Raw genomic sequence first — 25,967 nt, forward strand, 5'->3', positions numbered from 1 at the left:
GCACCCCCACTCCCGCCCCCCCCTCGGTGGTTTTTGCTTTTCCCCGCGGGCTTCACGTCTCTTCCTCCGGCGAGACGGAAAATGGCCGCCCGGTTGCCATAAAGGAACGGGGCCGCCGGGAGTCCCGCCCGCCAGGTGAGAGAAGGGCGGAGGTAAAGGGGCTGCGAGGAGGCTTGGCGGGGCGGTGGCCTCTGGTTGAGGGGAAGATGGCGGGGGGAGCCTGAGGGGGAGCAGCCCGGCCCTACCCCGCCCCGCCCCCTCAGCGCGCGGTGCTCGCGCGCCGCGCCGTCCCGCCTTCCCGCGCCGCGTGACCTCGGCGCTCCGCAGCCATTATCCCGATTATCCCGATTATCCCGCGCCAGCCGACGGAACGGGACAGGAACGGGCGGTCGCCGTCACCGCCCTGACGCGGGCCACCGCTTCCCGTGGGAGCCGGACCGAGTCGGTGCCGTTCCTCCCTGCGCGCCGGGAAGCGAAGGTAGAAGGGGAAGCGGCGGTGGGAGGCGGTAGCGGAGCTGCCTTGGAGGTCCTGGAAGCCTGGCGGGATGGGGGTGTAGGGGTATGTGGGGAATGGGCGGCTGGCCGGCCCCGTTGGGCTTGCGCCCCGGGTGCGCGGCCTTTGGCTTTGGGCCTCCTTGGGGGAGGCAGGAAGGCCCCAGGAGATGTGGCTGTATAACGCTGGTTACGGGAATGTTAAATTTCCCCGTTATCATTGTGGGTGTGACACTGACGAGGGAAACGGTGCCGGAGAGAAAGGATGGTTCCCGGTATTGGATCAGCCTTTATGGTCGTTGGAGGAACTTGCCTTCGGGCACGGCTGTGGTTCAGGCGCTTGTGCCCCACGCCTCCCTGCGCCTTTCCTGCCCTGATTGCAGATGCCCGCAAAAGCCCGTGAGGGACCGCAGTGGGTTTTATGCCCCTCACTGAAAGGGGCTATTGTGTTGCCAGTCTTGATTATACTGTACTCTGCAACCATTGCAGGATCATTCCCGTTATTTCCCCTTTGCTTTGTTAACCTCCTGCTTTTCGCCTTTAATTCTATGAAAATCAAGTTCTTCTTTTGTGTGTCATGTTGATCCTTTACGAAGTCAATACAACCCATCAATTGTTTATCTTGGAGATGAAAGTTTTGTCCTCAGAGGAACAGTTAAATTTTACTACAGAAAGACGTGAGGGTATGCAAAACAAAGGTGCTCTTGACTCTGTGAGTAGTCATTGCTTAAGCAATGCAAATGTATAAAAATATCACTTAGAATAGTTGTTCTTGGTGTGGGAGGGATTAGTTAAACAGCGTGGAGTTGCAGGAAAATGCTGTCTAGCTGCTTTTCTCCTCCCTCCTCCTCATCCTCCTCTCAGATAATCGTGTTGTTTTGGACAAAAGTGGGGAAAAGGAGGACGAGGCAATGGCTTTGGCACCGAGGTGTGCTCCAGGCATGCATCTGTTTTGTGTCAGGGAAAGTAAGAATTGCATCCTCCCACTTGTCGCTTTTGATGTTGAGTGACAGGCTGTGCGGAATGGCCAGACGAGGTTCAGTGTGTTACATATATCGGTGCTTGGAGCTGGAGTGCCTCTCTCCTGAGCGAGGCTTTACCGTGCAAGCCTGTGTGGAGCAACTTCTCAGATGAGGGCTGTGGCTGGCAGAATCCTGGGGGCAGGAGGTAGGAGCATGTACCATGAAGAAGAGCCTGTTCACACTGAGAATGCAGAAAACTTGAAAGTGGTCGTAGGAATCTAGAAAAAAAGTCAGCAGGGAGCTGTTTGGAGCTAGAGTGCAGATATTTGGGTGGATTATATTCAGGCTGGTTGTCAAGGAGAAGTAGTGCTGTAGGGGTTTGTGGAATGCCGGAGAACATTTGCAGTTTGTTTACAGGTAGTGGAGGTAGGTGAAGAAAGTGCTCTGTTTGTCTGTGTGAGAGTTTCTCCCAAAGGTATTCCGAAAAAGTGCCTTGCTTGCTTGTTCACTGTGCTGGCACTGGCCTCGTGCAGCTTTGTGGTAAATGGGATCTGGGAGGGGAGGTGATGTGCCTGAAAAGGCAGCTTTTGTCCAGAGTAGTTTTCTGATGGATCACTGCTGCAGCCCACCAAGCACCTCTGAGGATGTCAGTCTTGGAACAAATGAGTGTGGGAAGATTGCCTTTTCTGCAGCAGCAATTCGTGTACTTCGTAGCACAGACTGAGGAAACCACGGTGTGTAAGGGCGTATGAAAACACGGTTTGTAAAACACACACACAAAAATAACAGAGGCTGTCCAAAACAGTATGTGTCCAAAAGCATGCTAATTCCTTTTTGTGTATGGATGCATTTCTCAGTCACTTTGGTTTCTTTGTTTTTTTAGTTAGAGGAGAAAGATGGTTTTGTTTGCCATTAGTATTACATAAAAGACAGCTAACAATCATATGATGGTTTTGCAGAGGTGATTTTACTGTTACTAGGATGCTGGTCTTTGACTTAATTTACAAATATTTTGTGTTATTTTCTGTATAGAAATTAATGAGTTGGGGGTGGGGGGGAAGGCCTTTGGATATTTTACTGTTTCCACTATATGTCCAGCATATGAAATGGATGAAGTAGTGCTTCCCACCTCTTGCTTGTATATAACAAGATAGTTTGGGCAAATTTGCTGTGGAATTTTAGTATTTGAAGGAATCCAAGTCACTGATGATCTAAGTAGGATGGGTTTAAGTGACTATAAAATGTGTTCTATTCCTATGTGTGATGTGCCACTGCTTGAGTTGTGGACATTAAAAAAAAAGAGGAGGGGGGTAGAGTGTGGATAAGAAAGCACAGCAGATGTGCAAGCACTGAGTAGATGACTTATAGTGATGTCTCATTAAGACTGACTTTATTTCTGTGGGTGTATTATGAGAAACTATTACAAATTCTGTGAAATTTTATGAAGACTATCCTATCCTCTTTTGTGTTGTCATGGTTGTATAATTGTCCCGTCTTTTGAAGCTTGAATCTCTGAATGAAAACACATTTTGGCAACAGCTTGTGAATTACTTAAACAAGATTTTTATTTAAATCTACCTGACAGCTCTCAACTAATGTTTAAGAAAAAGAAATACTGACTACAAAATAGCTATAAAGGAAGGGTAGCTAAACTAATGGATCTAAGAGGAAGCAGTGTTTTGCTAGTGTGAATGGGCATAACTGTCCTAAGATGTCTTAAACTTACATGTGATGTATAACTTGTTAAATGGCTTAAGAGATGTGTTGTATCTACAGTCTGTGTACTCTTGACAAAACCCCAACATCAGTGGTGTAGTGAAGACTCTTAAAAATATTATATAGAAGGAATTGGTTACCATTTTCCTTGTCTTTTTTATTTTTTATTAAACATAGCAAGTGCCAACAATGTCACTTATATCCTTCTTATTGTGTTGCTTGTGATGGGATAAGCCTGATTGTGTTGTATATCTTGTTTTTGCTTGATGGTCATACTTGCTGGCCAAGATTGGTTGAGGACACCCAAAGATGCTGTTGTTTTTTTCATTAAGAAACTTATCTGGATGTGATTCAATAACTGACAGATGGTGGACTAGCCAATTTTCAGAAAATGTAGTGGGTTCTGTGTTAAGTCTTGGTTGTTTGGGTATGTTTGGTTTTGGTTATTTTGACTTTATATGTGTGTGTTTATTTTGGTGAGGTTTTTTGTTTGTAGGGTTTTTTGTGTTTTGGTTTTTATTTTTAAAGCTGCTTGCAAGTATTGTTAAAAACCTTAAATGCCACCAAGTTTGTTGCTTCTCGAGGCTATGCCAAGCTGGTTTCAGGGAAGCTTTAAGTTTGTGGTGCTGCCAAAAGAAGCAGTCCTGCCCGGCTGCTATTTCAATTTCTCTGTGTTGGCCCAAGTGTCTGTGGGCTGTGTAATGAACCATATTAAAAAAAAAAAAAAAAAAAGTTGTATTGAAAGTGATCCAGTATGTGGGTGCAGAAATACTTAGACTGGCATAGGAGACATCATCAGGAATGTGACGAAACACAGGATAGGAGAGACAGAACTGTTTCTTTAAACTAGCAGAGCCACCTTATTCTGTGGAGCTGCAGCAGCTGCCTTTGCCAAATTCAGATTTTTTTTTAACATGGTGATGAAATGGTTGAGAGCCAGGCATCTCCTTTCAATTATTTAGGGTGGAAAGTGAGGGGGAAAAGAAGTGTGTGTACTAGAGCCTTGGTGTTTCAGGCACAGGCCATGTTCCCAGCAGTTGTGATCCTCTCTTAGAAATGCTGGGTGATAATGACACCTTTTCACATTGTTGATGCACACCTTTGGCCGAGTGTGGGTCTCTTCTAAGACAGTAACAAATGATGCTTTAGGACCTCTTTTCCGTTGCCCTTCACTGTGCCCTTAATTGACATGGTGTAGCCACTCCAGCCTGGCCATGAGCAGGAAGAGCCTGTGGGTGATTTCATTTGCTGCTGTGAACCAGGATGTTGTAGCTGTGGTGCTCTGAGGATGGGTGCTTTTTCTGTGAAGGTGTACAGCATGTAGGAGCTGGCTGTCACAGACAGCTGTTTTCCTACACACTCCTGGTACTACCACAGTTCTTTTCTAAATGAGCTTTAATAAAGGTTGTTAAAATTTTAGATTCTTGCATATTGTGAGACTATTTACACGGACCAAAAACACCTCAGCTATGTAGTCTTTTCACTTCTGTTCCTAAGTATCAGTGTTGTTTGGATAAGTGGGTCTTGTGCGTCAAGGTTTTACCTATTACAACTGAATGGAAACAAAAGCTGCAAATAGTTACATGTTTTTTATTCAGTAGTTAGGTTTTTTATTAAACTTCTTTTTTTTTAAAGCATTATATCCACACTCTTCTTAAAAAACTTAAATGGGAAAAGGGTAACAGATATGTTTTAGCTGCCAGGGTTGGATGTGGTATAGCTAATGTGTTGTTTAAAAACAAAGAAGTGTGGCTACTTTTCACTTTTGCCAGTTGCTAGAAAAGATTTCTAAGACTGCAGAACTGACTACCAGAGTTTGAGTTATGGTAATTTAAGATCCTGTCTTCTACTTAGAGGTTTTAAAAGTGAAGCAACTATCTTGTTCCATATCCCCAGGATCTAAAGACTTGTCTAAATTAGGATTTGGGATTTCAGATAACACCAGTTTAAGTCAGAAATATAGATTATATAAGTATTCATTTAAAATCTCAGCCTAAACTTGAAGTTTGTATTGCTTTTTTTGTACTAGACTTCTGAATGCCTTCGTTACCCTTTACTGGCTAATACCATCTCGCCTTTTGTCTAGACAAAATCTGAAATGGTCCGATACACTACTGTGCTCCTTCGGAGACTCATGCTTGCTGATGATGAGAAGTAAAAACTTAATCTTAATAAAGCATATATTTTGTAGAAATTGGAAATATCTTGGTCACTACTAGTGAATGGTAAGTGGACTTTTGAAAGCAGTGTTTATGAACACAAATGCTACATTTCTTCTTTTAGATGAAGAAAACACCTATGAACAAGTGTGGAAGTGTTCTTGAGGAGCAGTCAATGTCTTATGCCTTTGGATTTAATGAATTGAATTGTTGAGCTGCAGAATTTCTGAAGATCCAGCCTGTCTGTAGAGTACTAGGATAAAATCCCTGTTTTGTTGCTTGAGTGGAATTGAAAAATGTGCTTAATGTTGAGTAGGACTACAAATGTACATAGTCTTAAGGCTTGGAGGTAATTAGAACTGAGGCCAGTGAATAATTCATACATTTGAGACTGATTTTGTTATTATGGTTATGATTCCTTTCTGCATAACTGTAAAAGAGCTAGTCCTTGAAGACATTAGCTCTTTAGGTGAAATTATATATATATGTATTTTAAACAAGAAGTTATACTAGAGTAATGCTTCTGTAAATATTGCAAGAGAAACCTGAAGATAAAGCTTTCACCGTTGGCCTGAGTTCTCATCCCCATTTTTTTTTCAGTAAGATAGGTCTAGTGCACTGCAGAGCTGTGTGCTAGAGCTCAAACTGGTCTAACAGTTTGCCACTGTCCTTTTTGCCTCCCTCTTTCTGGCTGCATGCTGTTATGCGCTCCCTAATCCAGCTTAGTTTGGCCCTTCATGAAGCCACTTGGATAACCTAGTTAAATGAAAGTGGTTTCTAGGTATCAAGAGCTGGTCACTGGAGGACCTGAAGGCTGTCAGGGATGCTTTGAAGGTGAGGATAATGTGTTACACAGCCCTGTTACCAGGGCTGTGGAAGAAATGGTTATGTATGGAAATGGATTTGCCACTTGGCAGTGTCTGGCTCTTGAAGCTGCTCTGGTCTTAGTGTGCAGCATCACTAAGTCCAAGAGTAAATTTGCTATTTCTTATGTATTGTCTTTTCATGAGATTAATGTTTGAACCCGTTTAAGCAAAGAGGTGCTTCCTTTTAGCAAATGTTCGTGTCTTTGACAGTCTCGCTTTTTGTTCTGTAGGAATCAGTATTGCTGAAAGCACAAATACAGAGTTTTGAAATAATTTCTTCATTGACACCAACTAACAGTTTGAGGTAAGTTTAGCTTAAGTCCTTTTTAAATGTTCTGATTGAACTCAGCTATTGAAAATCAAATCTTCTTTTGCTTTCCTAAATATTATGCTTGTAGTCAGAAGCTACAGTGTATAAAACAGTCGTGTAAAGATCAACTGTACTTGTCATACATAGAATGCAAATAATTTAAAGCTGAGATTGAGTTTTATTGTAAGCATTGTGCATCTGATGTTTGGTTTGATAATTACTTGTAACAGAAAAAAAAAAAAACCCACCAGGTTTTGTTTTCTGTCACTCTTGGAAAATTGGCATGTCTTAAACAGTTTAAAAAGGTCTAAATTTATGTTGCCTGTGAGTATTCATCCTAAGAGATTACAAGCCATTTTCTGTAAGTTTAATTGAACTCAATGAATTAGAAAATATCTTCAGAGTATAGGTTCTGCAAATTTGCTTTTTAGTGGAAGGAGCCAATAAAAAAGAGCATTCAGCACACTCTTCTTTGCCAAGGTAAATAGTTTTTTCTGAGTTACATGGAAGTCTGGTTTAAGTTCAGTTTTTGCTGGGCTGGTTTCAGATGAAGTTATACCTCTTATACCATGCAAAATCTCATGGGGAAAGTCATGTGGGGCAGGAGGAACCAGTTGATAGGAGAAAAGTTCATCTGCTTTTCTCTTTTGGCTTCTCTTAGATGTGCCTAAAGTCTCCATTATTTTGGTAACTTTAAATTAAACTCTAATGTTGTTTTTGTCTTTACATAATTGAAATACCACTCAGGTAATGAGAAAGTGCTTGTTGTGTTGAGCTAGTATTTTTGATACAGTAATTTTAGGCTTTAAAGCCTGTTTGCAATACAAGTGGTAAATGTTTGATTGTTTCTGTTTTAATTATTATTAAATGATGATAATTGAACATTCAAAGACCTGAAAATGTCTAGTTACTTGTTCATAGCTTTTATTCAGGTTGTCTAATGTGACACTTTTTTTTTTGTTTTTTTAAAGCTGGGCAATTTCAAAAGAAAATGGTAATGGGTCAAAGTTTTTATTAATTAAATTGGGGATTTTTAGCCACTGATCCGAAAAGAAAAGGAAAAGGTGTGTATTTTTTATGGTTAGCACTAATTCTAAATATCTATTGTGACTGTACATAAGAAGAAATTATAGTTTATTATGAATTACTGTCTTTTAGATGTCATTGATTTATAATCAGTTGTAGTTTTCATAGATTAATTTCTGCTGAAGTGTGTTGAATCTTGTTGCAAGCCATATTGTTTAACTAGTAGTTAAAATCTTTAAGTTGGCTGTGCATTTTACATGTAGGTTAGAAAGCTAAGTTAATCTAAAAAGATGCAGGATGGGCATCTTGAGCAGTGGAAATTTGGATCAGAATGATGAGCTTTAGTACATACGGTTAAGAGAAATAATGCCTGTGGGTCATATTAACAACTGCTGGACCAAATATTTCAGGGCTTTTTCTTTGCTCATGTGAATGGTGCATTGTATAGGACTGTGAACTCCTCCTGGAGAAGGAACAGTGCATTGGAAATGCAAGAGAACTATAAACCACACAATAGCTAGAATTTTGTTAAGATGTCCGGAGTTATGTTATTCTTGCCTTAATGTGCAGAAATGTTTCATTTTCTGCTTCTTCCTTTCTCCTACAGGATCTGTGTGCAGTTGAATCTGGAAAAAACCTTTTACTGTTACACTTCATGTTTTCAGAGAAACTGTGTGCACTGCAGCAATGTTACATTCTTTAAAATGTGGTTAAATTTTTAATTTACTAATAAATGTACTTACACTGTCTCCAAAGCTCTTTTGTTTAACAAATGCTACACTACTTTCTAATAGTGTCATTTTAGTAGATGCAAATTTTGTTCATTTATATCCTTTACATGGATGCTAAATGGTTGCTTCTATTTTTTTCCCTCCTCTCATTGCTTTTCCTTTTAGGAAGGAGTAGATCTACTGGCAAAAATGGGTCGATCTAATTCTAGATCACATTCGTCAAGATCGAAGTCCAGATCTCAGTCCAGCTCTAGGTCAAGATCCAGATCACATTCAAGAAAAAAGAGATACAGGTAAGTCTTACTGTGTGGAAAGATGATTTGGTATATTGGTTTTTGTCCATAAAATGTTTTTCACTTGCATGATGCTATGGCATAAGTGAGCCTGGAATCCTGTTACATTTTAGGCAGTAGGTAAACTATGCTTTGAGTGTAATTTCTGTTTAATTTTTCCACCCCTTTTCCTGTATCTCAAGATAACTTCAGAATGGTAATGGTTCTTCATCATTTCTGGCCCATTTGATTATTCCCTTCCACTTTACTTGATATTTTCTTTGTCTAGTCTCTTTCCCTGTAATTTGTTATTTCTCATTAAACTTTTCATATCTGAAGTAACTTTAGGCGTCAGTAGATAAGGTTTGCTGTATGTTGTCTTCTCAGTTGACTCCAGTGTTCTCCTCATCTTACTACCATCTCCCATAAGAAGTGGGTCAGTTGAATGTTTACCGCCTCAGCTGCTGCCATGCACAGGCTGGCGTATTACGCTGGGGTGTCATGTCACTCCCTGTTCCAGGCTGTGAACCGTGGTGGCTGAGAAACTGAATGCTATGTTCCAGAGTGGTGGTGATCTCTAATGAAATGTCTGGGGAGGCCAATGAGGCTGGTAGTGTCTTAATCACATGATGCCAAGTTTCACAGTCCCTAGCAGTATAGACATATTTATTATAATTAATTTTTTTCAGAAATAATTAATAAATAGAGATTGTAGAAGTTACTTAAAGACTGGGAGTCTGCATCCTTTACCTTCTGACTGCATTTTGAGAAATCTAGCTTTTTGCATCAAGGCACTTTTTTTTTTTTTTTTCCTCAAATTTTACGGTTGTAAAATATTAATGTTACTTTTTAATTTTAGTTCCAGGTCTCGCTCAAGGACGTATTCCCGATCTCGGAGCAGAGATCGTGTTTATTCTAGAGATTATCGCAGAGATTACAGAAATAATAGAGGAATGAGACGTCCCTATGGATACAGAGGAAGAGGTAGAGGGTATTATCAAGGAGGAGGTGGTAGATACCATCGTGGAGGTTATAGGCCTGTCTGGAACCGAAGACACTCCAGAAGCCCTAGGCGTGGCCGCTCCCGTTCCAGAAGTCCAAAACGAAGGTCGGTGTCTTCCCAGAGGTCCCGGAGCAGGTCTCGTCGATCTTACAGATCTTCCAGGTCCCCAAGGTCCTCTTCATCTCGTTCTTCATCCCCATACAGCAAATCACCTGTCTCTTCCAAAAGACGTGCATCTCTGGAAAAGCAGGCAAAGAAGACTGAAGGGGCTCCTTTGCAAGACAGTCCATTGAAAAATAAATCACAAGATGAACAGAAAGATACATTTGAACACGACCCTTCAGAGTCTCTTGACGATTTTAACAAATCATCAGCAGCTTCTGGCGACATTTGGCCTGGCCTTTCAGCATATGATAACAGTCCAAGGTCACCCCATAGTCCTTCTATTGCCACCCCACCTAGTCAGAGTTCATCTTGCTCTGATGCCCCTCTGCTTAGCACAGCCCACTCAGCAAAGGACACACCTCAGCATTCCCATTCCATTCAGCATAGTCCTGAGAGATCTGGCTCTGGTTCTCTTGGAAATGGTTCTAGCCGCTATAGTCCTTCTCAGAATAGCCCATTGCATCATATCCCTTCAAGGAGAAGCCCTGCAAAGACAATCCCATCACAGAGTGCCCCCCGTGAGGAGGCTAGAGTGCGGTCGTTTTATCCTGAGGGTGGTGAACAGGAAACTGCAAAAGGTGGAAAGTTTATGAAAAGGTAAGAACCAAGTTATAAACCTACTGTTGCCTCTTAAAAATACTGTTAAAGTTTCATCAGGATTATCACCATAACCTTGGAAAATGCATTATGGAATGCTAGTAATACTAGTCTGGTTTGAATTGAGCTTTAAAGATACATATGCCTTTTCCTGCTAGGAAGCTTCAAAGCCTTGAATGTTGGGTAGTAGAGACAGGGACATGTATCCTTGAGGAGGATATCCTTGGTTTGTGCTTTTCCTTTATGGTTTATTATCTTGTACTCAATTTTTTACTATTAAGAAAAATCTTTATTGGAATAGTGCATCAGACTTGCTGGCTTGATAGTGTTGATACCTTTGTTCAGGTATTTCAGAATTTTAATGCTTCATGTTGTTTGAAATGCAAGTATTCTGGAAGTCTAAAAATGTCAATGTTGTGCAATAATTTCTTTATGTTGACATAAACAGCATCAGTTGGCTAATTGTGTGGTGCAATTTGAAAACTTTGATGTCTTGAATTGCATTACTTATCAAATAGGGTAGGTGTTGGTATTCTAGGAATATAATGCTGTTGATGTGAAGGAAGTTCAGTGTATATATTCCAATGAATGTAAAATTGTTCAATTTGTTCTTAAAAGTTTGACATAGTAGTAATTTTTGAAAGCTGTTAAAGTCTTACTGGCATTATACTGTTCCTTTTGAATGTGACTGGTGTTTCAGAGGATTTCTTACAAAAGGAGTTAGAGAAGTTGTGACTATGTTGTATAGGCTTGATTGTAGGCTTTAAAATTAATTTGTCTAGTCAGTGCTTTTTTATGTAAAAAAATTACTGCTTAGGAGATCAAAAATACAACTTCTCTTGCATTAGATGTGTTGGAGTTGGTGAACGTTGGTGAACCTTTGTGAACATAGCATACAGATAAGGCAGTGGCTGAAATCATTAATTGGTGTGTTTCTGTGTTTAGGAGAGCTGCCTTCTAATGGTTCCCTGCTTGAATAAAATATAGTGAATGCACTAAGCCTGTGCTAGATTGTGGAATTATCTTAGTAGTATGCAGGATCTTGAAAATAATTCACTTTTTTTATGCTGCTACTTCAACTCTCAGTAAAAGAAGTGCAAAAATGAATTGTGACCTGAGTTTTCAAACCATGTGAATTTGATGGAAAAAATTACTAGTGTAATGAGAGAGAATGTGAAACTGGGTACTGATTAAGAAAACAAGCAAGTAAATTCCTAGGCATTCTACAGAAAGGCATTATATTCTTCAGATGCCTCCATTAGTGCATAAATTACAATGGATACAGTGTTAAAGGTGTGCCAAGCATTGCATGCTAAATTTAATTGCTCTAAGGAATGTATTTTCATCTTCTTCTTGGTGTGAAATTGACACAAAAGGGGAATGCAAGTGAACTGGAATGAATGCAATCCAGAGTTACCAGTCTCTTCTTTGCTATCCACAGGTACACAGATGAAGAGTCTAGAGTATACCTGCTTGATAGGGGTAATACCAGGGAGAAGGAGGCCCAGAAGGAGAGAGGATCAGAAAAAGGGAGGACAGAGGGAGAAAGGGAATGGGAGGAACAGGAAACTTTAGATTTTTTTGTTGATAAAGAGACTGGGAAGGAAAAGTTTAATGACTCTGAAGGGGAGGACACAGAGGAGACAGAGGATTACAGACAGTTCAGAAAATCTGTCCTGGCAGATCAGGGTAAAAATTTTCCTACTGCATCTCACCGGAATGCTGAGGAGGAAGGAACCAAATACAAATCTAAAATATCAATCAAGGGCAATAGAGAGAGCGATGGATTTAGAGATGAGAAAAGTTTTAAGCTTAAAGAGACTGGCTATGTAGTGGAAAGGCCTAGTGCAACAAAAGATAAGCACAAGGAAGAAGACAAGAGTTCTGAGAGACTAATGATGAAGAAAGAAACTCAGTCACCTGAGCAGGTAAAGTCTGAAAAGCTCAAAGAACTCTTTGATTACAGTCCTCCTCTACACAAGAATCTGGATGCGAGAGAAAAATCCACCTTCAGAGAGGAGAGCCCACTTAGGATCAAAATGATAGCCAGTGACTCCCATCGTCCTGAAGTTAAACTCAAAATGGCACCAGTACCTCTTGATGATTCCAATAGGTAAATTATTCCACTTTACAGTGTGGTTCTCCACCTTCCTGCAGTGTTGTTCATATTTATTTAAACTAGTGGTTTCTTTTGTGTGTCTCTTTGTTGTTGATGCGTTTTAGACCTGCTTCCTTGACTAAAGACAGGCTGCTTGCTAGCACACTTGTCCATTCCGTCAAGAAGGAGCAAGAGTTCCGATCCATCTTTGACCACATTAAGTTGCCACAGGCCAGCAAAAGCACATCAGAGTCATTTATTCAGCACATTGTCTCCTTGGTTCACCATGTCAAAGGTATGTGTTTAGTTTATTGTACTGGTTATGTGTCTGACAAGTTCATTTAAGCCTATTTGCTATTTCTAGTACAGGAAGATTTCGGGTCTCTTCTAATGATGTTATTTAGCCAGACTTTCTTCCTGTTGAGGTATACATGAAAATAATTAGAAAAATAATAGCCACAGAAACTAGGACAAAAAACCCACAAGCAGTGTAAAGTATAATAGCAGGTATTCTGTGTTTCTTGATAAGTTTTTGATCCTAGGTAGCATAGAAAGTTTGAATTTTTACAGTGTAGTTTAAACATACAATGGTCAGTTTTTCTAATTTTATTTTAACGAGTTTACCATACAATTTTATATTAAATGTTGTGCTGTGGGTTGATAGATGTCTTTGGACTGTAAATAACAATGGCATTCCTTTTGGAGCACCTCAGAGGTAATTTCCAGATTCTTATTAGAAGGGGCTTTTTTTTCTCAGTAAGATTTAAGAAAAATTGTATTCTAAATGGTAGTAAACTTCATGGTTTTATTGTGTTTTGTTCCTATATGACAATATTTTTAGGAATTTCACTTACACAAACTTGGCAGTGGTTAAATAAACCTCCATTAAATGAGTTATACACTAATTATTTTCTGATATAACAGTAGTGGCTCTTTTCTATAAGCAACAAGAAGAACCCTCAACAAACCAAGCACAACAAAAGTCCTCCCCCAAAACGACTGAAATCCAAACCTGGGCCATATGATACTTTGATATGGAAACATATCAAAGTAGATATGTTTCACTTAGCTCATATCCTCTGAAGTTTTTTTATGGGAAAATAGATAATTCCTAAAATCCCCTGGGGATGTCTGGAATATTCTTTAAATGCTTTTTTTTTCTATAGCATTTGCTTTATTTCACTGGACTGTTGTCTTGCTGTTGTGTTAAATGTAACTGAGATAATACAAAGCTGGTGAAAGTAATTTTGCCGTATCACCACGGTAAAGGGAGAAGTGAAAATGCTTAATTAGGTACCAGTTTCAATGAGCCTGCCTGTAAGCATTGCTTTTAAGATGCATTAGCTTCTAAAATTGCTGATATATGTGTGCTAGAAATATGTGCTGAGTTAAGTTTAAAATCTTGATTTTGTTGACATAATTCAGATTACTAAAGCCAAGTTATTTCCTTCATATTGAATTACTTACAATGTAATAGTCAATGATAATGGACTACGATAATGAATTAGTTAAAAAAAATATTGGGATACCTGTTTAGTGTATAATGATTTGTTGTGAATGTCTCTATTTTAAGGAAATATAAGACTCAATCCAGTGAGAGCTTCTGTAAATTTTTGCTTATACGGTACATATGTAGTTGTAGGTGAAAATAATACTTGCAGAACTTTCACATATTGATCACAGAATAGACTTTTTCTGTAAATTTTTGTACGTTGAATGTCGTATAAATTTGACAGCCTGTATGGTCAGGTTACTAGAATATGTACAGTTACGGTTGTTTTTGAAAGCAGAGCATCTCTTTAAGTTTCAGATTTACTGTGGTCTGTGATCAGAATTTTTGTAACTTTTTTGACAAACTGAAGTTATGTTCATTATTGGTGTGATGCGACCAGTCTGAACAGCTCTTTATTAATGTAGAGCTGAAAATGCCCAGTGATGTTTTCTTTTTCATTGTAACTAGGTCCTGGAATGTGTTTTGAAATGGCAAAATCCATGTTACAAAAGTAAAATAGCTGTTGAAAGATACAGATGCCAAACAGGCAAAGTTGAACCTTCTGTCTTCCTGGCAAAAATGGCATAAAAACAGAATTACTAGCTCAAATTCCTGTGTTTGATGGAATTATGATTGAGGCACTACCCTTGTAGTGGCCGTTTCAAGTTTTAATGGTTGGTTATGAGACAAATGCTGGATGCCGGGCGGTAAGTTGATACAGATGTATGTTGACCTGTTAAGCAGATAGCTTGCTTCATATGTAACATTTCATAGCTCATGACTTTTATGTATTCCTATATTACATTTAAACACATTTGTTGAGCTGGTTTAAAAACTGAGTTTTGCTGTGGCTAATTTAACTGTCTCTGAAGGAAGGAGAAAATTTGTCAGAGAATTCGTCAAGTTTGCCAAGATGCCAGATGCTTAAATGAATTTATTTATGCATAGGTGTGTTAATTGTATTGTTTATCATCACCCAATCAAGAAATTGTATTCCTTTAAGTAAAGAGTTGTTAGGACATTCATGTAGTTATTGAAGCGTACATTACTTAAATGTTTTCACTAATTCTTACTGTAAGTTAGAGATGAGATGAATGGTAAAGTGTACTTGCTGCAAATATTCAGGACTCAAAAGTAATTTCACTTTCTCTTGTGGGCAAAGTATAAAATAATAGTTCAAGAAATTGCTCTTTATCATTAGAGGAAAATGTCACTGAAAATGAGCAAGTCCAGTCAGTAAATGATGCTTGAATTAGATGTGATACAGTCATGGCATAGTAGCCTTGCAGTGATGCTGTGTGGTGTTATTTTGTTTGGGTTATAGTCTGTGTAAAAATAGGGAAAACGCCACATTTGCTTGTCCTGATAAATTTATTGAAAGTACTGTGGGTTTTGCCTGCTACTTGCCTTTCTGTCAGGAGTAAAATACGTGTCAGTTGAATGAAACTAATGAAACAGTGTTTTTTCTATTGTAACCAACAGAGCAATACTTCAAGTCGGCTGGAATGACCCTAAATGAGAGGTTCACTGCGTATCAAAAAGCAACTGAAGAGCACTGCACCCGACAAAAGAGCCCAGAAATACATAGGTATATGTTAGCTGTATATGCAGATACTTTGTTTCAAATAATGTCTTCTGATATTTATTTTGAGAACCCAAAATACTTTTTCTAATCTGGATGAGGTAATTTATATGATTACAAAATACAAAAAAAACCCCTTTTGTAAAAGAGAACTTATCTGAGTCAGGTCTGGCTTCGTCTATGGTTTTGTGGCAGATGTATTCTCTACCTCTGTATCTTATTTGGGATATATTTACTTTTCTCACATGCAGTGCTCAAATTTTGAGGGGCATATGTCTTGAAGATGAAAAGAAGCCCTATACATGCATCTTTCTTCTTCAGTGTGAAATGTTCCATCTCATACTACTTTAGTTTTTATATGTGTTAATTTACAGCAGTTTTTTGAAAAATCTGAGAATCTAAAAGGTAAGAAGGTAGGCATGCAGATGTAGTGTCTGATCATGTGCTTTAGTTTCTTTAGTTTTATGATGCAATGTACTATATTTGTGTTGCATGTGAGGATACAGTATCTAACTTCAAAATTTTCTTGTTAAGAATTTTTGACTTTACAGCAAACTATCATAGTGCTGATGGTTTCTTGGAGGGAGTGGGCTTTCAACTGCCTACATATACTAGTCCTTATGAAATAAATCATTAAACATTTTTTCTGTCTTCCAAGCTATACTTAATATGAAACATCAGTCTGCCTGTTTTCTGTATTTGTGTTGTTAGCATTCTTCACACAGAACACAACTATGGTTTTTCATTTTTAGTCTGCTTCTGTATTCTGATGGTGAGGTTTAATAATGCAAAAAGTTTAATTCTATTGCAAAAATGCCTGGTTTGTCAGTTTTCCGTTGAAATGAAATATCTGAGGATGTTAACAGTCATGTACATGTATGGCAAGACACTGCTTTTATTTTACATTTAGGAGGATTGACATCTCTCCAAGTACCCTGAGGAAGCATACCCGTTTAACAGGTGAAGAGAGAGTCTTTAAGGAAGAAAGTCAAAAAGTAGGTTCTAAGTAAATGTCCTATCTATGCTTCTAAACTTATTCTCATTTTAAATATCAACTTCATCTCTGGTTTTCTGTATAAAAGTACAAAATTATTGTACTTAGAGTACATTTATTTAGAATTTTTTTCCCTTTGAGTTAAACATGTTACCAAGAAGCTGGCTTATGTAGTGTGATTTTGCTATATTAATAACATGGTGCATAAGGTCAAGTCTTTTGCCATGCCTCCTTTCTTCTTGCATGTTTTCTGACCAGTAAGCTGCCCAAGGACAAAGAATAGGTTTGGGGCAGAGGGAAGTACCAAGAACGTCAGTGAGCAGTGTGGTTGATCTACAAAGGTGGTTGTGCTCTGTTTAAAAACAATTCACCAGAAGAAATGAATACTTAATTATCTCTTCAAACCATGTATCGTTGTGGTCTGTATCATCAAAAACTAGACACCAATTGGCTTGATGGGAATGCTTGTTTAAAACTGAAATTCTCAGCTGTTCTTTTTTTAGATGTAGCCATTGCATGTAAAGGGCAATTTGTGTGCTGAAGTTTGTTGAAAAATAGGTAAACTCTATCTTTTTACATTTTAATTGATGCACAGCTTGCCTTTTCACTGAGATTCTCTTGATGCTTTAGTTCAATATTTTGTTGCAAAATATATATTTGTTTACAGGGAGATAAAAAATTAAGGTGTGATTCTGCTGATCTTCGGCATGACATTGACCGACGTAGAAAAGAACGAAGTAAAGAGCGAGGAGACTCAAAGGGTTCCAGGGAATCCAGTGGGTCAAGAAAGCAAGAGAAAACTCCAAAAGATTACAAGGATTACAAATCTTACAAAGATGACAGGTAAATATTTGAAGTCCCTATAGAGGATTTTAGCTTCAAATTAGCCTTTTGTAATTGTAAGCTTAATTGCTTTCAATTTTCAATGTATAATGGATCATTTAATTTTAAACAATTAAAATTATTTGTTTTACAGCAAATATGTATTATCTGTCTTTTACACGGCTTATGGTGGATGAGGACAAAAACTTTGGAATAGCAAGCTAACACTGAAAAAAAAAATGACAAATTAATCTGTCCTATTATCCAGGCTACATCAGGAGGTTGGACTTCAATGCAGTACATTTCTATAAACAGTTTGTGTAAGAACTTTGGTTCGTTATGCTTGATTCCGCACTTTTTCAACTCATAACACCCAGAGTATGAGAATTTTTACTGATACTTAGGTTTTAACATGGGTGAGAAGGGGAATTTCTAAATTTTTGTCTAAAGCCAGTGGGCTGTTTTAAGAAAAAAAAGTTAGCATATCTCAGTGGATACTGTGTAGAAGTGGTAAGAGTTACTTCAGGTATGACCTTTCTTTGAATAGAATGCTAAAATCTTGTAAATTGGGTCAAGTTAATACCACTATGGGGTTACTAAAAGTTTTGCTGTAGAATTTTTTCCCTGCTTTGTATTGTATAAAATGAATTTTCACTTACACTACCTGTTTCCCATTTACTTTGACTTTGGTATCCACATTTTCTTCCACTGGCTAATTTCCCTACAGCCATCCATGTAGGGAAGCCCATACCATACCTCTCAACAGTGTGCAAACTGAACTGTGTCAAGTTACTGTAAAACTGTACCTTGAGGGGTTTTTCCCTTTAACTTCTGTTTTTCTGCCTCAGAAGAAAGGCAGATCTTAAAAGTAACAGCATCTCTTCATGGCATCAAAATCTAGAAAAGTTGTATCTTGCAGTTTGCAGACTGCTGCTTTCCAACTCACCAGCAATAATACGCATTTAGTGCACTTAAATCTGTCAGAGGAGGCTGGAAAGTGGAAATATACTTCGCCTTAATATCTCAAATATGTAACGTGTGACTTTATAACCAGAAGGGGGTTAGTTTTTCATAAAATATAAAAACCCGGTTTAGTATAGCATGTTACAGACTATCTAGTACGTTTAAAATAGCACATAGTATATTTCTTTTATTTTTCAGTAAACAAAAAAGAGACCAAGACCGTGCTCGGTCCTCCCCATCTTCCTCTCCATCTTCTTCTTCATCCAGTTCTCGAGAAGAAAAGGATTGCAAGAAAGAAAGAGATGACGAGTTCAAAACCCACCATGAACAGAAAGAATACTCTGGTTTTGCAGGAGTCAACAGGCCAAGAGGCACCTTTGTAAGTTTTTCTCCTATTCTTCCCCCAAATTACGAACGCGACCAATGGCAGTAGTGTAACAAAGTAAATGAGGGAGTGTTATAGTGATTCATGTTAGGCTAGACTTGAGGTCTTTTTGTGATATACCAAACTTGAAATATTGAGTCTCTTTTTTTTTTTTTTTTTTTCCCCCAGCACTCTCCAGTAGCAGTTGAATGATCTGTAAATATGCATTAGCATGACATTAGAGATCCTAGCATAAGGGTCTGGGGAACAAGATTTCTTGATTATTCCTTGCTCTTTTGTAATAATGCTGTTTCCTAGCAGGATCTGAAAATTCACTGTTCTGTAAATTTTAAGTCTTGGGTCCTGATACCTCTTAGCTCCATGCAGCTTCTGTTTTTCCCTCTCATATTGGGTTTGGTTTTGCACTCCTTTGTGAGTAGTGCCTGCAACTTTTTAAATAGAGAATGGCACATAATTAAAAATAAATGTCAACCTTGAAACAGCTGTATTGAGGAGATGGTATACTTGTTATTTTTGTATTTCTTTGGCTTGGACTAGCCACTGAGCATGAAAGTTCATTGATCTACCTCTAGAATGTATTTAAGCATTGTGATTTGGAAAGTGGCATATTGACCACTATAGTCTTCAGAAAAATCTTAAACTTTCAGATTCCATGTTAATGTAATGATTGATGTATAATTGGAAAACGTAGATGCATTTGGAACAAACGAGGAATCAATAAAGAAGGCCTTGAAAAAGATAGGGAGCACTTAAAAACACCATACAGCCCAAAAAAAAAAAAAAAAACCAAAACAAAAAAAACCAAACCAACAACCCTAAACAACCCACAAATAGACACCACACACCCACCTCCAAAACAACACAACAAAATAGACCTCCAAACCACAGCTAAACATGCAAAAAACTTCAAGTTCCATGTAGGATGGGAAAAACTGTTCCACATAATAAGTAGGAGTAATTTCGTGCTTCAACAGTAATTCCTTAATGTAGCCTGTAATTAAGACCAAATAATGCTAAAGTGCAGTGTTTAGTATAAACGTTTAGTCATGCAAAAAATAAGTTTTTAACTACGCATAACATAAGGGTGTCTGAAATGCATGTGGCATTTGCCAGCACTTGAGGCTTGAATCCTCCATCTAAAAAACTGTAGCTACCTAGAGGAAAATTCAAAGTTCTAAATTTCTAACACTAGAAGCTCATAATTTCCTCCTTTCTTCTTATTTTTTATATAGTTATGCTATGGAACTATGTGGCATAAGTATATAAGTCCCTGGATGGTGTAGGCATCAAATATGACTATCAGCACAATTTCTAGGTATATAAAATAATGGCTCAATCAAAACAGAAGTTAAACAAAAGAGAGCTTAAAAGTCCATCTCCTCTCAAGGAGATTTAGTGGGAGAAAACTAGTAATTGGTTGAAGCCTTCCTGCTTTATAAAACCAGATTGTGTGTATTTTGAGAGAGGTGCTACTTAACATGCAGTTGAGGTAGATGGGAACTGGAAAGTTAATAGATTTTTACTCATTTAATTGCTAGTGACTGCCAATTTGGTCTATGCAGTGATAACAGGTTAATGCTCCCTAACAACATACATGGTCACACACAGGCTTTTGGAACAATGTGTCTGAGCAGGTGAATCTAAATAGGCCAACTGCTGACTCAGATCTCTTCTTCATGGATACATCTTGGATGGTATCAAAAAACACAGACCAGGTAGTGTAGGAATGTGTTTGTAAATACAGGCTAATAGTGGCTGCATTCCAGTGAATACTCCTTTGCTTTTAGAGTAAATAAAATGCTTTGGTTTTGAATCTTTCTCCTATCAGGAAGCCTTGGAGAATGTAACATCATTCCTATCCAGCAAGCTAATGTTAATTCAGCAATGATTTTTCACTAACTTTGGCTGGTACACAAATCTATTGGATTCTAGGCTTCCCATACATAGGCATCATGAATAATTTTTAAATATGGATACAGAAATAAGGATAATTAGAATTTTTCAATGTCATTAGTATCTATATTTGAAATAATTCTGTGTAGCAGCTCTGTTTAAAGTGAGTTGTATATAGAGAATATACACTTGTCTTTTTTGTGGTAGTCTTTCTAATAAACAAGCCCATAAAGATAACACCGTAGTAGATTTCATGTCATGTCGTTCTTTACCTGAGAGATGATTTGGTAGGGGGAAGCATAAATGAAATGGTGAGGAAAACTGTAGATGTTTTTCTTAAAGGGAATCTGATCACAGGACTGAATACCAGGAAATGCTGATACTTTTTTTTTTTCCCTCTTTTTTAATCCTGTTGTAATTCTATCTGCCCCCTTCCCCCAGGTTACTGTTGTTGTGCCCTAATTTTGTAAACCTGTTGGAAATAAAGCAAGCATTTCTTACTTCCTTCCTTGTACAGTTAGTCTATCACTTTCCAAATGACTCTCCAAACAATTTTTGTTTGCTTTTTTTTTTTTTCCTCTAGAGTATTGGATAGGTCTTATGAGCCTGCTACAGATTCTTTTACAGTCTATTTGATTTCAGAGTAATTTAAAATCTGTCCAGCATAAATTCTGCATTAGAAGTTTCAGAGCTTTATAGAACTAAGTGTGCATGGTAGTTCATTAATTATATATATACTTGATCTATGTTTATGAAGCATGCTTAATTTTAAGAAATAAATTAGCTTCCAGTACTGTTTTTGTACTATCACTCTGAAGATGCAGTTCTGGTTTTTTTTAAGTAGGTTACTTTTGGAAATTATGTTCTCTAGTAACTGCAGTTTTACCAGTCTTATCTTCCCAAACTAACCTTTCTTCTCCCCTTTGATGAAGGATATAAACTCATTTAATGTTTTCTACAAGCTAAGTATTTACATGCTGAGATAACTGTGTAGGTTACTACTTAGTGTATTCTGAGTTAAGGATGGTTTTTGGTGTGAGACTTTTCTAGCTGTCCTGGTTCAGGGCAGAAATTTGGGAGAGAGCCCACCAAGGGGTTCCTCTAGAAAGCAGATTTAATTGGTCCCTCCCCCATCTGGTTCAGGGGAAAAAAAATACCTCCTTGGAGAAAAGTGGACAAAACTGTTTATTAAACAATAAAACCTGAACAATATTAAACAATAGAACTTTTTGCTGCTCCAAAAGAGATGAGAAGCTCAGAAAAGTCCCCTCCCTGGGTTGCAGCTTGGCTCACTCAATCTCTTATCAGTCCCTCTGGCTCTGGAAGTGCTGCAGCCACAGGTGTGAGCTGCCAGTGCTCTTCTGGTGTTCAGTCCAGAGCAGGTTTAAGCAGGTCCAAAGAAAAGGGGAAAAAAAAAAAACCAAAAAAAAAACCACAGTCCAGGGAGCTTCTTTGCTTCAGCTAGCTAAAACAAACTAAAAGCAAAGGAGAGGTCTGTCTTGCTGTCTGTCCATCGCAGTCAGCACAGTCCAGGAGCAGGAATGTGGAGGAGTGCGTGCAGTTTCTGAAAACAAACTCCACGCTTCTTCTCTCTCCCCTTTGCTCTTGGAACAAGTCTTAAAGGTGTAAAACTTATTATCCAGCATAAACAGAACAGACAGCTGGGGATACAAGCAGCATATAGCCAATCCAGGACCCTAGCCATTTTAAAACTCCAGTAATTAATTATAAAGAGTATTTAAAACACTCCTTTTCACTTTAAGCATTGCTGCTCTGCACAGTACATACTGTTTGACTTTTTTCTGAGGAAAGAATTTACTCACTTGAAATGTAATTTGGCCTAAGGTACATTCTTGAATCTCAGTTAAAAATGCTTGAGTAACACATGGTGGATATACTCCTGTGAAAACTGCACTGTTAGTATGTATTCCAGAATCACCTTTTCATAAATGATTCAATTGACTCCATAAATACCTTTTTCCCCTGACAGTTTTGTCCCTGTTTCAGTCTAGCTTTCCTCCTGGATTTTTGTCTGTGAACAGCTTCAGAAGCTTCTTGTGACCTTTTGTTCAAACACACTGGTTTACTAGCAGTCAAATTTCTTTTCAGTGGTTGTGGGTGATCTTATGCCAAGAACTCCAATGTGTTTCAATTAAGTTTAATAGAATCATTATTTCAAAATGAATGCTTGAATATATTACTTAAGGTAGTATGTGAATTTGAAAATGGTTTTTCCACTTGCAGCTACTGTAATTAAGCACAGAAAGTATTTTCAGTAATAGAGAACTTGAACTCTACTTTGTGGTGTAATGTAAATGGATTAAATGACATCTTGGTTAATCAGTTTCGAATTAGGGGCAGAGGAAGAGCCAGAGGAGTCTTTGCTGGAACAAATACTGGTCCCAGCAACTCAAATACTACTTTTCAGAAGAGACCGAAGGAAGAGGAATGGGATCCTGAATATACCCCAAAAAGCAAGAAATACTTCTTGGTGGGTGTGGAGAACTCGATGTCTTATGCATGCTTTTTTTTTTTTCCAAACTTTATACAAGTGTAGAAGTAGCATGCATGTATGGACAGGGTCGAGAGTAACTGTTAGAGTATCAGGGTGGCTGTAGTGGTTGGTTGTGCTTATCTTTCATCTTTCTGCAGCAGGCTGGCAGTAACAGGCCTGACATGGAATTTATCTCCAGAATTTTCATCGGGGAGTGGGCAAGAAGGCAGGTTCAGACAAAATTTATTAAAACCCAACTTTAAACCAGAAAGGCTTGTGCTGTGTTTTCCTGGATTTACGTCTGTATGACATTTGAGATTTGTCTTAGATTGGTTTGCAAGTCTACAGAAGTGAAAGATCAGGAAAAGCTTACAGTATTTGTGGATTTTCATAGGCAGACTCTATTATGAGCAGTTCTTTGCTCTTAGTACTGTGATAGTCATAAGAAACTCATCACAGTTTTGATGCCTTTTCCCATCTGGATTATGAAAGGAGGACCCTTGATGTAACCACTCTAAGTAGTGCAGTACACTGGATATGTGGCCTCTGCTCCAGTTATTTCTGTAACAATGCAAACTTCGAAGGATATTGTTTCATCATTGAAAAATTATAAGTAATGAAGATAAGACCTTCTCCTGTAGCATTATAGCTTGTCACAGATATGTTAATAGGGAACTAAGAAATAATGCAGTCACAATTCAGATATTTCATTAAGGAGTTCTGGCTTCCTAGACATATCTAAACTTTTCTGATCTGTAAACAGAGATGTGATAATCTATTCATGATATTAGAACAATCAATTTTAGCTATTAAACTTGAATTTCTAAAAATATTCTAAAATAAGTCGCCCTTCCACTACTTCTGTGTAATTAAACTGCATTATATGGGTGTGATGCGTGTTTAATAGTTCAGACTTCTTTCCAAATCACAAGTTAAAAAACCCATATGTTGAAGCAAGTGTACCTCACCATTCCAAATAGAAACTTTTTTTATATTAAATAATGGTTTGTAGATTTCATGCATTGTGTGAAATGATTATGAGAACATACCAAACTATATAAGGCTGTATTTGGTAGCTAGACAGCAAACTTTAGGCTCGTTAACCAGAGAAACTCAATTATTGTTTGGTAACGTTAGACTTAAACAGTTTGAATTTAAGTTGCCCTGTGTTGTGCTGGTGGGGCAGATTTTCTGAAAACTGCCTTCAGTTACCTCTTCTTATGAAGTATAAAGAACTCCCTTTGTGCTAAAGTAACCTAGCACTTTCCTAGAGCTTCTTTTAAAGTAATAATTTTTCCCCTCAAAAGTAGTAATTCTTAATTCTGACTGAGTGTAAATTACAGATAAGTGATTTGTTACTAACATTTGAGTAGACCCACAGTGAATAAGGGCTCTTCAAACAGTTGTCTTGTGGTTTTAGTTACAGTATTATGCTTTTTTAGCGTAATTACAATCAGAAGAGAACTTTTTAACAGTTACTTTGTTTTATACATTTGCTATAGTGTACTAACATTATGGGGTACATTTAAGAGGTGTCTAACCTGACTCTTTTTGTGGTGTTATTGTAGCATGATGACAGAGATGATGGTGTGGATTATTGGGCCAAAAGAGGAAGAGGCCGCGGTACTTTCCAGCGTGGCAGAGGGCGTTTCAACTTCAAAAAGTCAGGTAGCAGTCCGAAGTGGACACATGACAAATATCAAGGGGATGGGATTGTAGAAGATGAGGAAGAAACAATTGAGAATAATGAAGAAAAGGACAGACGCAAAGAGGAAAAGGTAAATCGTTCAGTGAACTGCAGATTAGACAGTTCATCTTGCACTATGCCAAGTAATTGGCCGCATGTAGGAATCACTTTAAAGGTTTTGGAGTTTGGCTATTAACAGTTTACAACACTGTTTTCTTTCTTTCCACAGGAATAACCCGGAAGAAAGTTGTAGCTGAAAGAGCAGCTCTTGCACCACCCACACAACATTTTTAATATGTTTTTTTGTTGTCAAATGAATGTAAGCATTTTACTTAAATTTTACTGTTGGAAAGTAGTTTAGAGAGATTGTTTTCGTTTTAAGCCTTTAGAAAAAATCATGATATAGTTAACTATGTTAATGATCATACAGGTAGAAAGTAAAATATTTGTAACAACTTTTAAGAAGTTTTACTGTTTGTTATATGCAGTGTAATTCTGCTTTGTCCAAATATATGGTCAAGTACAACTCTAAAAGTTTTGATTCTCCCCTATGTCTGTGTTTTATTCTGAAGTAAACTTACAGCTCTGCACACCTGAAATCTTGGAGCAGCATTTTTTATAAACTGATCACTACTTCTCTGTTGTCTTTTTATAAGAAATGTATTTAAGGGTAGTTATCCAGTCACAGTATAAGTACAAACAGTTGTGCAAAATGCTGATTGTATGTTAATTCTTGAGAATCACATTTACACAGTGATAAACCTGGATTCCTATTTCACCCTGCAAGGGTGCAGCAAGAATTCTACTTAAGCAGTGAAATCATCACTCTTCACTGGTACCCTAAGAAATACATATGCATATACAAACTACAGTGAGTTTCAAGTGCATTTTTTGATAGCTTAGTCATCAGCAGAACACTTGAGTTAATTTGGTGGCGGTATCAATCTAGTTTCTTTTTTAGCAATTTCTTTTTACAGTTTGTTAGAATTGCCTCTTTAATTTCTCTGTGTGGGCTTGCCTCTCTGGCTATGTAATCTGGCAAGAATGAGTCAATCACATGTACAGCATTTAAGTTAAAATGAGAGAGCAGGGCAGGAGCAGGTGGGAGGAGAGAAACAAAACACCACAAAATCCCTGAAAAAATAAAGCAAGAGATGTTAAAACCTGAATTGGTAAAGATAATTCATGTATATCAGAAGTGTGAGAAATTAATCTTACTTACTTCAACACTGATTTCTAATAATTATGCTGCAAGAAT

General features: G+C 38.0%; 1 protein-coding gene across 19 annotated transcripts; it reads left to right on the forward strand.

The window, feature by feature from the left end:
- BCLAF1 (BCL2 associated transcription factor 1) lies at positions 1-25,308 on the forward strand. 19 transcript variants are annotated; one of them, XM_068184828.1, is made up of 15 exons: positions 278-478; positions 5,257-5,395; positions 6,426-6,499; positions 7,477-7,569; positions 8,432-8,555; positions 9,394-10,299; positions 11,741-12,412; positions 12,523-12,692; positions 15,372-15,477; positions 16,382-16,466; positions 17,133-17,308; positions 18,449-18,629; positions 22,873-23,019; positions 24,591-24,800; positions 24,939-25,308. In XM_068184828.1, exons 5-15 carry the CDS (start codon positions 8,452-8,454, stop codon positions 24,942-24,944), a joined length of 2,763 nt encoding a protein of 920 aa, XP_068040929.1. In that variant the 5' UTR covers positions 278-478; positions 5,257-5,395; positions 6,426-6,499; positions 7,477-7,569; positions 8,432-8,451; the 3' UTR covers positions 24,945-25,308. The 19 variants fall into 19 exon arrangements, with proteins under 19 accessions (XP_068040926.1, XP_068040936.1, XP_068040934.1 ...); XM_068184831.1 differs by having other exon boundaries at positions 8,438-8,555; XM_068184838.1 differs by lacking the exon at positions 7,477-7,569 and having other exon boundaries at positions 9,394-9,642; positions 9,742-10,299.
- The last annotated feature ends 659 nt before the right edge of the window (positions 25,309-25,967 follow it).

Source organism: Anomalospiza imberbis, chromosome 3 (genome assembly GCF_031753505.1).
Source record: "Anomalospiza imberbis isolate Cuckoo-Finch-1a 21T00152 chromosome 3, ASM3175350v1, whole genome shotgun sequence".
Lineage (NCBI taxonomy): Eukaryota > Metazoa > Chordata > Aves > Passeriformes > Viduidae > Anomalospiza > Anomalospiza imberbis.

Excerpts from the sequence above, each read along its gene's own strand:
- BCLAF1 (XM_068184825.1), top strand. The coding sequence starts at position 8,452 with ATGGGTCGATCTAATTCTAGATCACATTCGTCAAGATCGAAGTCCAGA. Across the intron at positions 16,467-17,132 it reads TTAAGGAAGAAAGTCAAAAA|GGAGATAAAAAATTAAGGTG; the intron begins GTAGGTTCTAAG and ends ATTTGTTTACAG. Across the intron at positions 18,630-22,872 it reads ACAGGCCAAGAGGCACCTTT|TTTCGAATTAGGGGCAGAGG; the intron begins GTAAGTTTTTCT and ends TTGGTTAATCAG.